Source organism: Zingiber officinale, chromosome 5A (genome assembly GCF_018446385.1).
Source record: "Zingiber officinale cultivar Zhangliang chromosome 5A, Zo_v1.1, whole genome shotgun sequence".
In the NCBI taxonomy this organism is placed as follows: Eukaryota; Viridiplantae; Streptophyta; class Magnoliopsida; order Zingiberales; family Zingiberaceae; genus Zingiber; species Zingiber officinale.
Genome location: NC_055994.1, coordinates 10,649,787 through 10,663,971, shown reverse-complemented (window position 1 = coordinate 10,663,971; position 14,185 = coordinate 10,649,787). Strand labels below are relative to the sequence as shown.

Sequence of the window (14,185 nt, the reverse complement as noted above, 5' to 3'; positions counted from 1 at the left end):
TTAAAATAAATAATAAGTTAAGGAGAAGTTTGTGGCTAGAGCATGTCATTTGGTGTATTTAAGGTCTATGATTCAAATCTCCATTGGGACAGGTTTTTAATTTATTTTTCCAAGTCAAGCTCGAGCTCAAACTCACAAGCTTTTTCCAAATCAAGCTCAAGCTTGACTCGAACTCGAGCTCAAACTCACAAGCTCGAGCCTATGCAGTTTTCTTGAGCTCGAGCTCAAACTCACAAGCTCGAGCCTATGCAGTTTTCTCGAGCTCAGCTCGACTCAATTACCGCCCTAATTTGATCTATAACGCAGCCTTCTTCTACAAGTAAAGGTGAGAATTCGATGAAAATCGAATCAAAGTTGGTAAAATTGAATTAACCAAAAAAACATAGACGAATAGAACCAACCGATTCTTACTATTAAAACAAAACAAACTATATCATAAAAAAAATTATTAATTTTGTTACTGACCAAATTAAATAATTTTTAAAATATTAAAAAATATATTAAGATTTTTAAAAAAAATTGATTTAATTTGTTTAATCAATTTTTAAAATTCAAAATCAAAACCCTATTAATTTAATTGAAATAACTGATAATAAACTTCTGAATAAAGCGGATCAAAATTTTAAATTAGTTTGGTTTTATTTCGGTTCAATCAAAATTTTACACATCCCTATCTAGAAGGACAAGCTCTATCGAGACTTGTGATCCGAAGAATGTTGACAAACGGTGGTGATATACGAGTCAGGATCCTCTATTCCTCTATTCCTCTGTTCTAAAATTTTCTATCCTGTGTTTCATTTATCGTCCCAGTCGGCTTCCGGCTATCAGCCTAACTAGAATTATATCTTGGGAGGAAGATAAACCCAAGAAGTTTGTAAAATCTAACTAATTGATTTTCTTCAACCAATCAAAGTGATTGATTCTTATTATTAAAAAATAAAAATGAACCAATTCAATGGTAAAAAATCGATTAATTCAATTACCGAATTAATCGATTTTTTAATAAAAACTAAAAGATGTTAATATTTTTTTTATTTTTATTATTTAATAAAAATTAATTTAACTAATTTTTAAAATTTAAAATTGAAATTGAACTATTTAATTGAAATAATTGATATTTAAAAAAAATAAATAAATCAAATTGAATTTTCAAATTGATTCAGTTCTGTCATTTATTATGATTGAACGGAAATTTTGATCAGCTCTGTTCACCGGTGTAAACTTTTTGCAGCCCTCCGATCCGAATAATATGCACCAATGATAGCGACGTACAGTCTCATATATCATTGTTTCCTGTCTTCCAGAAATCTACTGTTTTAAAAAAAAAACATTTTGTCGACAAAATAATAAATTCAGCTAGCTTCGGGGTATTTTTAAAATGATTGATCTGATTCTATAAAAAAAAAAAAAAAATTCGATGATCATACTAAATCAGAAAGTACGTACGACAGTTAGTATAGAAATTTAGTATTTTTGATTACTCTTTAATTGGAATAGAAATTTAGTATCATTTGATTACTCTTTAATTGGAAAAAAAAATTTGTAAATATTCAGATGATAATTTAAAAATCTTGTCATGACACTATAGTCTAAAGGGAAAAAAATTGTCAAAAATTGAAGCCCTCATTGTCCCCGATAACTCGTCTCTAGATCAACACGGAGGAGGTAAATAACGGATGACTACTAGCTATTAGTACAGGTGACAAGGCATGAGAGAAGGGATGCTCGAACACGTAGAGTTTCGATCCCAAGACCTCATATGACAACATCGTATCTCATAGCTTAACCACTGCATCGCACCGCCCCGATGGGATGTCTACAAGGGCGGAGCCAAGCTTTAGGATACCTGGGCTATAGCCCGGTGGCCCAATTAAAGTTGTGTTAATTTTTAACTTTGATTGTATTGATTTTTTTCATTCCCAAATAGAGCAAAATGGGTCTTAGCCCGGGAAACCTTTAGAGGAGATTGGCAGCCCAGGCAGGCTACAAATCCTGGCTCCGCCAGTGGATGTCTATACTGATATCATGGTAGCAAAAGGTAGAATTCGCCACCCTAGTGACCCCACACAGTCGGCCCAACAACCATATTTGAGGAAGTATATCGGGAAGCTGTAGTTGGCCAGTGAGGATGAGAGCATTTTTTCTTCGACTTTGCCGAGATTCGAATCCTTGCCCTATGGTAGTAACTCTACTTAGCACTAGCCAACTCAACCTTATCCTGGGGGCATCAATACTGATATCATGTAGCAAAAGGTAATTCGCTCACTCCCAGTGCCCCCACCAATCCATCTTTAGGCCAACACAGAGGAGGTACATCACGAATGGCTACAGCCATTAGTGCAGGTTGCAAGGCATGGGGGGATGCATGCTCGGACATGCCGAATTTTAATCCCAAGACCTTATGTGATAACATCTCATACCTTAACTATTGTATCATCCCGAGGGAACTATCAATACTGATATCTTGGTGGCAAAAGATGAATATGCTCGCCTCCAGCGTCCCGCCAACTCGTCCCAGGGTTAACATAGAGAAGGTAAATCACGGGTGATTACTATCAATACTGATATTATGGTGGCAAAAGACGAATACGTTCGCCCCAGCGCCCCCACCAAATCAATACTGATATCATGGTGGCAAAAGACGAATACACTCGCCCCCAGCGCCCCCGCCAACCCGTCCCAAGACCAACTCGGAGAAGGTAAATCACAGGCGGCTACTAGCCGGGCTACTAGCCTTTGGAATAGTGACTAGCACATAAGGGGGACATTTTATCTCGACTTTGTCGAGATTTGAACTTCAGATCTCATGATGACAACACCTCATGCGCTAGTCACTAGACCATCCCGAGGGGACAAATCAATACTGATATCATGGTGGCAAAAGGCAAATGCGCTCGCCCCCAACGCCCCCGCCAACCCATCTCAAGGCCAACACGGAGGAGGTAAATCACGAGCGGCTATTAGCCTTTGGAATAGTGACTAGTACATAAGAGAGGCATTTATCTCGACTTTGTCGAGATTCGAACCTCAGACCTCATGGTGGCAACACCTTATGTGCTAGCCACAAGACCCATCCGAGGGGACAATCAATACTGATATCATGTGGCAAAAGGTGATTCGCTCGCCCCCAGCGCCCCCGTCAACCCGTCCCTAGGTCAACACGGAGGAGGTGAATCACGGGCGGCTACTAGCCATTAGTGCAAATGGCCAAGACATGGGGAGGTTATGCTCGGTCACGCCGAGTTTCAATCCCAAGATCTCATGTGACAACACCCCATGTCTTAACCATCACACCGCCCCGAGGGGACATCAATACTGATATCATGTGGCAAAGGCGATTCGCTCGTCCCCAGCGCCCCCGCCAACCCGTCCCTAGGCCAACACAGAGGAGGTAAATCACGGATGGCTACTAGCCATTAGTGCAAATAGCCAAGACATAGGAGAGGTTATGCTCGGTCACGTCGAGTTTCGACCCCATTACTTCATGTGACAATACCCCATATCTTAACCATCGCCCGTCCCGAGGGGACATCAATACTATATCATGATTTATAACACGGAGGACATCAGCAGCACCATTTGATCATGGCACTACCGTCATTTTCAGAGCTGGATGTGCTGTGAGTTTAGTTTACACCTAATCTTTCTTTCACATGCTAACCCAATGGAAACATGCAACTTTCTCTTTTCTTTTCCAACATTTGGAATTGATTTGGTTTCATAATACACAATTTAAGAAATTGTAGGATCATATAAACTCATATATTAACATTTTGAAATTGTGATATTTGGATGTAAGAAATTATTGTTCTCCATCTCGTCTTTTAGTTGTTTTTTAGTAATGCTTGTTAGATTTTTCACGTCTGTGTGTTTTGATGTCAATGCCAAAAAGGATCGAGTCATGGCTGCTTATAATATAAATCTCATCCGCCACAACTTTATCAATCCCACAAAGGGGAGTTAAGTATCAGATCAAGAATACCAACGAAGAAAAGGGCTGGGCACAGGGGTTTTTTATTTTTATTTTTTTTTTGATTGATGAACCGAGAGGAACACCACAAAGTTTCACCCTTCAGAATCAAAACTCTTTTATCTCATCTGTTCACGTATGGTAAACTCAGTGCCAAACAAAAAGTAACTATGAAATTAAACATCAAGTTTGTCTGAATCAATATGATGTAAAAAGTGGAACCGTCACCTTAACGGCTCCTGGGTCCAGCCCCACAGATGTCCAAAGGGGTGCCTGAATCAATATGAGAAAGCATGATCGGTTGCACAAATCGCCAATTGCATTTTTGGCTCTAAAAAATTATAGTAAAGGAATGTGGGGGAAAAAAAATCTAGAGTAGAATGGCGTCCCACGACAGCAACGTCTACTTATTTTCTTCCTCGTCTCAAAACGTGCACTTTTCTTCTTCCTACACTTTTAGGACGATAATTTCCTTAAAATTCGACGGAAAATTTGATACCTAAGAATATGAAATATTTTTTAACCAAATTAAATAATCAAGTATGAAAATTTTTAAATTTAGTATGAAGATGGGTCTCATAAAATCCTTTTCATATTCCATCCAAATACCCAATTAAATCTTTTAATATTAATTTTTATTTTTCTATTATTTTCTTAAAAATTTAATAAATCTCCATAACTTCATGAAAAAAATACAATTCTGAGAATAATAAGATATTTGAATAGTGTCCCTACTTCTATTGTCACTATTTCCAAGCATATTCTGATCATAATTTGTAGGGTTCGTGATCCTACACAGGATCAATCGGTAAGATCAAATAGATATGACGGACAAAAGCTATTGATTCCGTACCATGCACATTATATGTATGTCATGAACTAATAACTCATTTACTTCATATTTCCAGGTGAATTTGCTCACGGAGTAATAAATAATAACAAAGACACTCCAGGATAGGTGGAGCAATCATGATAAGAAATACAGCAATACAGACGTCATAGCTATTATTCGTTGAATTACAAGTTGCGCAGATAAAGCATTCCCAGTGTGTTCGAATCTAGAAACAAGCCATTATTCGAAACATATGGAGAAGACATATGATCAGCAGATTAAGCAGCAGTCTGGCCGTAGAGACGCTTCCTTATCTGTAATCAACAAGGGCACAAAGATTGTTAGTAAATTGATGTAATATTTTTGGACAGCATTCCATGTTCATTTCAATACTCTCTAATTCCTTTTTTATTCTCATTTACATCCAAATAGAAACAACACTAAGTAGATAGCAGGCAATTAGGAGGACGAAATTCAACATCTAAAAGAATAACCTACAATCTGTAGAAATCTTGTTTCTACAGCATTCATTGAAAAGTTAACAAAGAGAGTACCTCGGGCAATTTCTTGCGGAAAGCAACATCTAGTCTTGCATCGAGTGTATTTTCACAAACAATCTTCCCATCTATAGAAGCCAATACAACACCGCCAGAGCTGAATAATAAAGGAATTGTGTTAGCATAAAAAAAACAATCACATGACTGCTCTTTCAAGACAAATGAACTTGATGATCCATATATTAAGAGCAAACAATTTGATTAACTATTGTTGCTCAAACAACACCATTAAATTATCAACCATAGAAAGGGAAAACGTCTTTAGCTAGAGAATGAAACTATGGTATTTTGGTATATATCCATCCTCTCATCCATCCACCCTATCATCAATTCATCCAATAAAATCACCCTTTTTATTCATCCATCAAATCAGACAAAACCTAGATGCTCAGCTATCCACTCATCCACCCATCCTATAATCAATTCATCCAACACAATCCATCCATTCTTTTTATTCATCCATCCAATCAAACAAATCCTAAATGCTCAGCTGTCATCTCATCCATCCATCCTATTATCAATTCATCCAACAAAATCCATACCACTCTTTATTCATCCATCCAATAAAAAAAAAACCTCAAGGGTCCGTTTACCTTGGAGGACAAAAACCAAGAGGGAAATAACGTAAAGAAGAGAAATGAGAGAGAAAGAAAGAAGTGAACAGACAAAAGGGAAAAAAATATTTACTTTATTAAAAGAAGAAAGTAAAAAACATGTGTGCTGCTTACTCTCTAGCTGAGATTGTGAAACCTTGGCTCGCTCACTCACTGGGGTTGGGAAACTGCCACTTACTCGTTAGGGCTCAAAACCATCGATCGCCCTCTTGTTGAGACTCAAACTCCACCTCTCACTCCCTTACTGGGGCTACAAAACCACCACAGGTCACCCTCTTGATGAGCCCCTCATCTATAGCTTTTTTCTCCCCTTTCATTGGTGCACAGCAGCTTATCAATGTTGAGAAGCCCACTTAAGGGACTACGTCTGGGGATCTTGCTCTATCCTCTCTTGTTAATGCATTGATCTATTTTAACCTTCTACTACAAGTCTACAACACTTGTTCAACATTGTTCTTTTAACCGAATTCTAATATTGTATCATTGTGTCATGGCGAGTGGTACAGTTGAATCATATCACTCCAATAAATAATTCTAACCCAATAGTGATAAGCATGGATAATCTATCATATGTTACTTATGTTAATTGTGGCAACAAGTATCATATGGCAACCGTCGACACACTTAGGCATGCTTTAACATGCGCCAAGGTCAGCTCTACTTTGTTATCTTTTGTATTAAAATTTAATTCAATTACATATTTAATTGTTAGTCTTATTCTAAAGAGTTAATGAATTAAATAAAAAAAAGATTATAGAATTATAATTTGTCATCGTTCGTATAATTGTATTGAAATTTAATTCAGTTACATATTTAAATGCTATAGTTCTATTTTTAAGGATTAATGAATTAAATAGAAGAAGATTATAAGTAAAATTTCTGTAAATTCATCTCAATATGCATTGAAGCAAAAAATGAGAAAAATCAGTTTTAAACTCAATTATTAATTATATAAGCTTATCAAAAGTATAAAATTTAAGTGAAAGTGGATTAAATAAGTAAAGTCATCTAAATCCATTTTGGCATGATTTAACAAATGACGAAGTGTGTTAAGTATTAGTACAACACAGTACAATGATATTTTAATTCAGTTGAGTCTCTAATTATTATAACTTTTTTTTAAGTAAATAAGCTAGGTGAAAAGATATTAAAGGAGTAAAACTTTATCTAAATTTAACTTAGTACATTTCCATGCATATAAAAGCATGTCAAGTGCATGACAAATGTTATGAAATTAGTAAGGTGTAATCAATAGTCAAGATGCTTCTAATATTTTATAACTTATTGCTCTAAGACTTTAATTTAAATAACTTTTGAATTGCCTATGCACTTATTTTTGGAAGTAACCAAGCTAAGTGAATGAGGTTTATAAATCAAAACTTGAATTCATCTCGGCACACACTAAAAAGCATGTTGATGAGTGCTAAGCATTGGCATGCACAACAATGAAATGAAATTGCATCATTCCAATTAGAGACTTCAACTCCAATAGGGCATGAGGTTTCAAAGCTTGGCCAGGTCTTAGTCTTTCCTTAAATCCTTTTCTATTTTATGCAATAGGTTGGGATTATATCTATATTCTAACTGAGAGGGGAAGTGTTGAAATTATTACCTAAGTATGCTAGTTTAGTTTTACATTGTGGGAAGAGGTTGAGTCCAACAAAGTAGCCCTCCTTTTCTGATTTATGTAATAAGTTGTACATAGTATTTATGCTCCAGCATAAGGGGGAGTGTTGAAGTCATTAGTCAAGTGTATAGGTTTAGTTCCAAATTGTATATTTTAGATTATGGTTTGTGGTTGAGTTCAACATTAACCTCTTTGCAACAAACGATATGATAGCCTTTTCATTCTATTTAAAAAATACTATATAAAAAATTATTCCTAAACATATAGGAATAACATGGAATAAATTTATTCAGCTTCTAATCCTCAAAAAAATGTAAAATGGATGACTATGTTTAAAAAGTGCATTACCAATGGAGGCCGTGAACATTATGGTGACTAGGAGGAGGCGGTAGGTAGACATTAGTGTCTACAACAATATTTGGTGGGTGAACACCTTCTTTAGCTGCATATTTTTCTTTTGCTGACTCCAAAACTGACTCCACAAGATGATGATCTTCTTTCCGACAACGCAACAAAACAGCTGGTTCTTTCAATCTGAGCAAGCTCTGCAAGGACAAAAGATTTTCAATTTAAACACCATCAATTTTGGAATGGTAAAATAAATGAATTCAAATAACAAACCCTTCAAAGTTGGCACACACACAATAAAACATAAGGCTTGGACCATTAACAGGAACTAATAGTAGTCTTAGTTTGATTAAGTTGAAAAGAAATGGTGAAATAACTTCTATGGTTAGCTATTAGTAGGAAAGATTTTAGTGTCACGTCATCAACATCTTGATTAAATGGGCATGCTAGTTTCACTAATTCTAAGATTATATATATATCTATATATATACCTAAGTCCTAAATGCATCCACCATAGCACCATAGAAGTTTACCATCAGTAAATACTAAATGCAAGAAAAGATGCACAAGAGCCAAACCTGAACAATGAGATCCTTCAATAGGTGTTTGTATACATGATCATGATGGGTAATATTGAAGATGTGATGATGGCTGACAGTCAGGAGCTCCTTTGCAGCAGCCTCTTTCATGGAGATGACTAAATCATCTTGAGCTTGAAGAACTTTAATACGGGATGCATTCAGCTGCATTGAGTATTCACTGCAGATGCAATAAAAGTGACTCAATTATCAGTAATCACCATCCAAAAACTATAATATCCATCGTATAGATTACAAATTATCTTAATCTAAAGAAAGTCAATTTCTTTCTACAATATACAAAAGGCAACATTATTGTCGGGCAAATCAAACTTCAGGATTGGTGAAGTTTTTGAGTATTTATTGAATATTATACAATTTTTAAATAATTTGATCTTTATCCATTTAACATGAAATATATTTCAACATAAATTGTTCTAGAAATTATTACCACATTGAACACCAAACTGAGATGAAAAGTATTGGATACCTGATCCCAATCCATTTTGAAAATTTAAATAGTATATATGCATATATAAAGCTTTTCTACAAAAATAGTTTGAAATTTATATATCGACATTTCATATTTTCAAGTTTCTTGGTTCTCTTAATCCAAATACATCATTCACATAAGAATTGTTTAGATTTTCAATAATTATCCTTTTGATTTTGGACTAAACATCATTTCTATAGATAGGTCAACATCATATATGAATAAGAGATTTTATTTAAAAGCTTTCATAGCTCAGTTGGTTAGAGCACCCGTTTAGTAAGCGGGAGGTCTTGAGTTCGACTCTCAATGAAAGCACATTTTGATTTTTTTTCATTAAAAAAAAAAAAGAAATTTTATTAGTGTTACATGGACATATAAGACAAAAAAAAAAGGAATTCGCCTAGATTTCCTTGTGCTTTTATTATTTTACCTATATGATTTTAGTAAGTGGCTCCACTTTTAGATGATTGGTAATCTATTTTATTTTACCTCCAATAGTTACAGAACTAATCTTTTCCCATCCTATGAGGAGGAAGTCTGATATTGTACAAGTGATCCAATATAGTGACATGATGGTTTGAGGAGGAAAACATCAAGAATGAAATGGTCATTGTCTTATTCTTCAAAATGTGGTTTGACTAGGAATAATGAAACTGGTTCTCTTGTATGCAAACCTTAACTTTGAAATAATTAACAAAATGAAGTGTTCATCTGAAACAAATTTGTGCAATGTATTACAAATAGTAAGTAACTAGAGAAAATCATTTGCTTCAAAAGCAAGAAAATAAAGCAGTAGAAAATCAATGCAGAAGTATTTTACATTTTCTTACGAATTTCGACCTGCTTCTCTTTACGTTCATATTCTTGTCTGATCTTCTTCTTTTCGGCTTCAACAAGTTGTAACTTCTCAATGTTAAATTCCTAGAAGGCAAACAGAAGAGCACACAGTTAAACATAGATGAAAGAAAAAGCTTGAGTAGGGTGAGGAATCAAAATGACATGAATTGCACCATATAAATAGCATATCATGCAATAAAATGCTTCCTAGATTTTACATATACTTTTAAAAGAAATGATACTATGGGCATTCTGTCCCGTATGGAGAAAGACAAATTAGCATGTAAAGAAAAATATTCTCATAATTCCAGATGTGTGTTGATCCTGAATAATAAACAATTTCTATAGCTCAATTCATTAACAGCACTTAAATCAAATAAAGAGCTAATGCTCCTTTTAGTTCCCCTTTATGATTTTTTTCTTTTAAATTGGAAGGACATTCTGTGAAAATTTCCCTTTTTTGAGAAATATTTGACTGTTAACAAATTTGTGATGCGTTCATCAGCCCATATTATTTAGGATTTGGTTTGAAGTATTCTTACATTTAGCAAAGCTTCTCAAAACTGAGCTCTGTTATATTCCTGTTGAACCTCCAAGAAAGATTCGTCTTCTCATCTCCATTGATGTTAGATGAAGTTAAATGCTACTCGGATAAAGCTCCAGTGAGAACAAAATGGTATTCTGACAGAAATTGATACTAGTTAAGCAAGTTCCAATGAGTTTGTTAGGAAGGTATTCCAACAATATTACCAAGGATGGTCGGAGTCAGTTCAGCGGTGATGCCCCCGCAACTACTCTAAACATTAAGTTTAATTACTTGTTTATGTTCATTAACATCAATCACTCCCATGTTTCCATTCTCCTATCATTTATTGCCATCGTGATAAACACTGGTATACAACATAGGCCCTTTTGATTTGGAGCATATTATATACAGAATCTATTTTTTCACAAATAGAAAAATCCAATTAACAGTATCCAGAGTACAAATAATAATATAATTGAACGTGTATCATTCGAAAATGAAAGATGTTTTTTATCATACAGTTGGATCACAGATCAGCAAACCCCGATTTATTTGTTCTGTCCGACACTGATCCACGATCAGCAAGTGTCAGGATCGAACAGAGGAGAAAGGAAAACTAGAGGGAGAGAGCCGGAAATCCATACCTCTTCGGCGGAGATGGAGATCTCGTTGGCCTTCTCTTCCGCCTCCTGGCGGATGAAACGCACCATCTGCTGGATCTGCTTGGAGACATCGGCGTCGTTCATCTTCCCTCTCCGGCTACTTTCCGATCGTCTGGGAGCGAGATCGGGACAACCGATTGACACAGGGCAGGCAGGCAGGCAGCAGCAGGGAAGTCAAGAAGACAAACAATCAGTGGCCCGAAGAAAGACAGTACATGAGTTGCTTCTTGCTTATTATAATATCTCCGAGTCGCTCCTAGTCACCGGAGGTCACTGCGGCCCCTTGTCTCACTGGAGGATCCACTCCAAGTAGGATAGTAAGTGGAAATCTATTTTCACATCTGGACCGTTCATCATCGTCGATATAAACGCACGGATCAACCTATTCGATTCGGGGATCACGATCGAACGGTGGACGGAGGTGAGACGGTGGTTCAGATTCGAACGGTCTAAGGCTCATCGGCCATTTGGTTCTATCCAGCGGGATGTATGTTTGTTTCGCGAAACACGGGAACCGCGCCAGGCTGGCGAGAAGGATGATGACGTCAAGGAGGTAGAACTTCAGTCGCTATAATACTAAAACGACAGTTTGGAGCAAATCCTACAAGGGCGTCTTGGAGAAATCTTACATAACAAAAGTGTGTTTGAGTAAATGCGTTTACTATAATATAGCATTCATTATTGAAATTATTACTCATCTATCGAGGGCATAGCTAGCGCCTAGCGGATGTAATTCAAGTGAGATAGATTTTATAATCTGGGTTGGTTCTGTTGGGCCTAGCATATGTCATGTGGGTTCAAGGTCATCCCACATCAGTTCGGGATCGTAGTTAGAATATTATTTATTTTATAAAAAAAAATATATATATTTCTATAATGATATGATATTGTTCATTTTAAATTTAAGTCATCATGATTTTATTTTTAGGTTATACTTAAAGATCTCATGTCAATTAAGATATCTTGTAAGTATCACGTGGTAGTTTTGATATAGTCAACCAAGTTAAGTTAGGTATTGTGTATTTGATCCTTATTTCTAAGTGTGTGGAAGCTTAAAAACACAAGAAGTCAAGTGGAAGACATAGCTAGCGAGAAAAATGACACAGAAAAAGGAGTCGACGGGTTCGGTGCATCCGAGTGATGGGATGCTGCGGAAGAGTACACTGGTTGACGAAAAGGACGTGTGGGGCATTTGAGAGACAAAAAACCAAGAAGGAAACCTGCTCGAGGAGAAGGTTGGAATTGGATTTGAGTGAGCTCAACTCTGGTTAGCCGAAGCATCACCCACGTAAAGAGATCAGCTAAGGAAATGATCTGTCTTATGGAAGGCTCCTTCGATGAACAGTGCGAAGGCGCTTTTCAGTCCATGGAAGACATCTTCCAGTGATCATTAGCAAAGAAAGAGTTTTATCTTCTCACAAATAAAACTTATCTCATGGAAGGCGCTTAAAACCATCTTAGAGACACCTTCCAACGTCGGATAGAATTTTCTATGAGATATAAAAAGACTCATGGTGTTAGGAAATATTCAACAACTCATGTATTGATTTCCTAGTTTATTTCTGAGCGTCCAACGAGTGTAAGAGGTTTCTCCGTCTTCAAATAAGTAGACTTTCTAGTGTTTTCATTTGCCTTGGATTAACAATCATCTAGATTGTAACCAAGTAACTTTCTGCCTCTTTTATTTTATTAGTTGTTCAACTACTTTAATTTAATTATGTTTCTAATATGAGTAGAAAGACAAGAAAGGGTATTTTTATTTGACAGGTAATTCACCCCCTCTTACCAGTTAACCCCACCGCTCTAACAAGTGGTATCAGAGTACAACTGCTTCAGAAGGACTAACCGTCGATTGAAGTATAAAATGATGGTCGGACCCAACATCTACCCGCCTAAGTTTAAGAGGGAGTTCGCGATATGGAAGAAACGCATGGAGGTATTCTTTAAAACTGATTTTGAATTATTGTTAATAATCAATATGATTTTGTGACCCCCAAAAACCAACAAGGAGCTAAAAAGGAGGAATATCAGTGGCCCAAGAAAGAACAAGTTGACTTCGTAGCAAACAAATGAGCTAAGTTCCACCTGCTGAGTATACTTCCACCCCAGGATGTCAGTCGAATCAGAACCTACAAATCAGCAAAAGATCTTAAGTGAGGTTTGTCTTCTGCCCCCTGATCATAACATTAATGACTAAATCTTTATGTAAACTAAATTTAAGAATAGTAATTTAAAGAACAAAAATGTGAATTTGAAAAGAAAATTAGATAATGCATGTCCACTAGAATTGTTTGACAAAATCAAATTTGAAAATGATAAATTAAAGGAACTAATATAATCTTTGAAAAATGACTATGCAGGTTCAACTAACTCACCAAATTTAAATTTTAGAAATTACAGACCGCTCAATTGGTATATTAAGAACCACAAGGGTCAAGTTAGAAAATTTTTTAAAAATTATGTTCCACTAAAATCCATAATTAATCCAGTAGGAAATAATTTATATTGGATTTCAAAATCACACTTAATATAACTTAAACTTAATCGTATGCATGCTTTAAATTTTAACATGTTTATCTTATATATTGTTTAAATAAATTATTTAAATGACTACTATTTGTATTTCGAGTTGGAAATTTTTTCTATGATATTTGATGATTTAATTACAAATAGAAATTTTTTTAAAAAATATTTACTGTTAAATTATTTTCTATAAATTTTTTAACAAAAATAATATTTTAAAAATTAAAAATATTTTGTAGACTTTTATTTTTTGTGCTGAAACATAATGTTTTATATCTGAACAAATTTTTTTGACATTTTACTAATTATATCTGAATTATTATGAATTATTTTCTGAAAAATAAATTTTTAATATTAAAAAATTTAGAAAAATAGAAATTTAGGAACTTTGATTTTTTTTTTAATATTCAACAATCTACTTTTCATATCTAGAAAATTTTATAAGAATTTTCAGAGTTGAAAAATGTTTTTAAGATTTATCTTCTAAAATTTGATTATTCTGATAAAATAAATCAATTTTATTCATTAAACTAATTCTTTTTTCTTTGAAAACTCTTCTACTCATATAAATTATTCTGTTAGGTCTTGTGTATATGATCCTTGTGTTTAAGTGTACAG

The 14,185-nt window shown here is 35.0% G+C and overlaps 1 protein-coding gene and 1 non-coding gene across 2 annotated transcripts; one reads left to right on the top strand and one right to left on the bottom strand.

The window, feature by feature from the left end:
- Positions 1-4,838: 4,838 nt before the first annotated feature.
- LOC121980214 (V-type proton ATPase subunit E-like) lies at positions 4,839-11,280 on the bottom strand. Its single transcript, XM_042532172.1, has 6 exons — positions 11,027-11,280; positions 9,840-9,940; positions 8,527-8,707; positions 7,949-8,145; positions 5,357-5,456; positions 4,839-5,116 (listed from the first exon to the last, which is right to left on the bottom strand). Exons 1-6 carry the CDS (start codon positions 11,126-11,128, stop codon positions 5,081-5,083), a joined length of 717 nt encoding a protein of 238 aa, XP_042388106.1. The 5' UTR covers positions 11,129-11,280; the 3' UTR covers positions 4,839-5,080.
- On the top strand, positions 9,261-9,334 carry TRNAT-AGU. Its single transcript has one exon. It is a non-coding gene; the product is annotated as a tRNA-Thr (tRNA).
- Positions 11,281-14,185: the final 2,905 nt, after the last annotated feature.

What these genes read in the sequence shown, in the direction of transcription:
- LOC121980214 (XM_042532172.1), bottom strand. Translation starts at nt 11,128, where the DNA reads ATGAACGACGCCGATGTCTCCAAGCAGATCCAGCAGATGGTGCGTTTC. An exon ending in AATGTTCACGGCCTCCATTG is followed by an intron (nt 5,457 to 7,948) that starts GTAATGCACTTT and finishes TTTATTATTCAG; the next exon opens with CTCTGGCGGTGTTGTATTGG. An exon ending in TCCGCAAGAAATTGCCCGAG is followed by an intron (nt 5,117 to 5,356) that starts GTACTCTCTTTG and finishes TGTTGATTACAG; the next exon opens with ATAAGGAAGCGTCTCTACGG.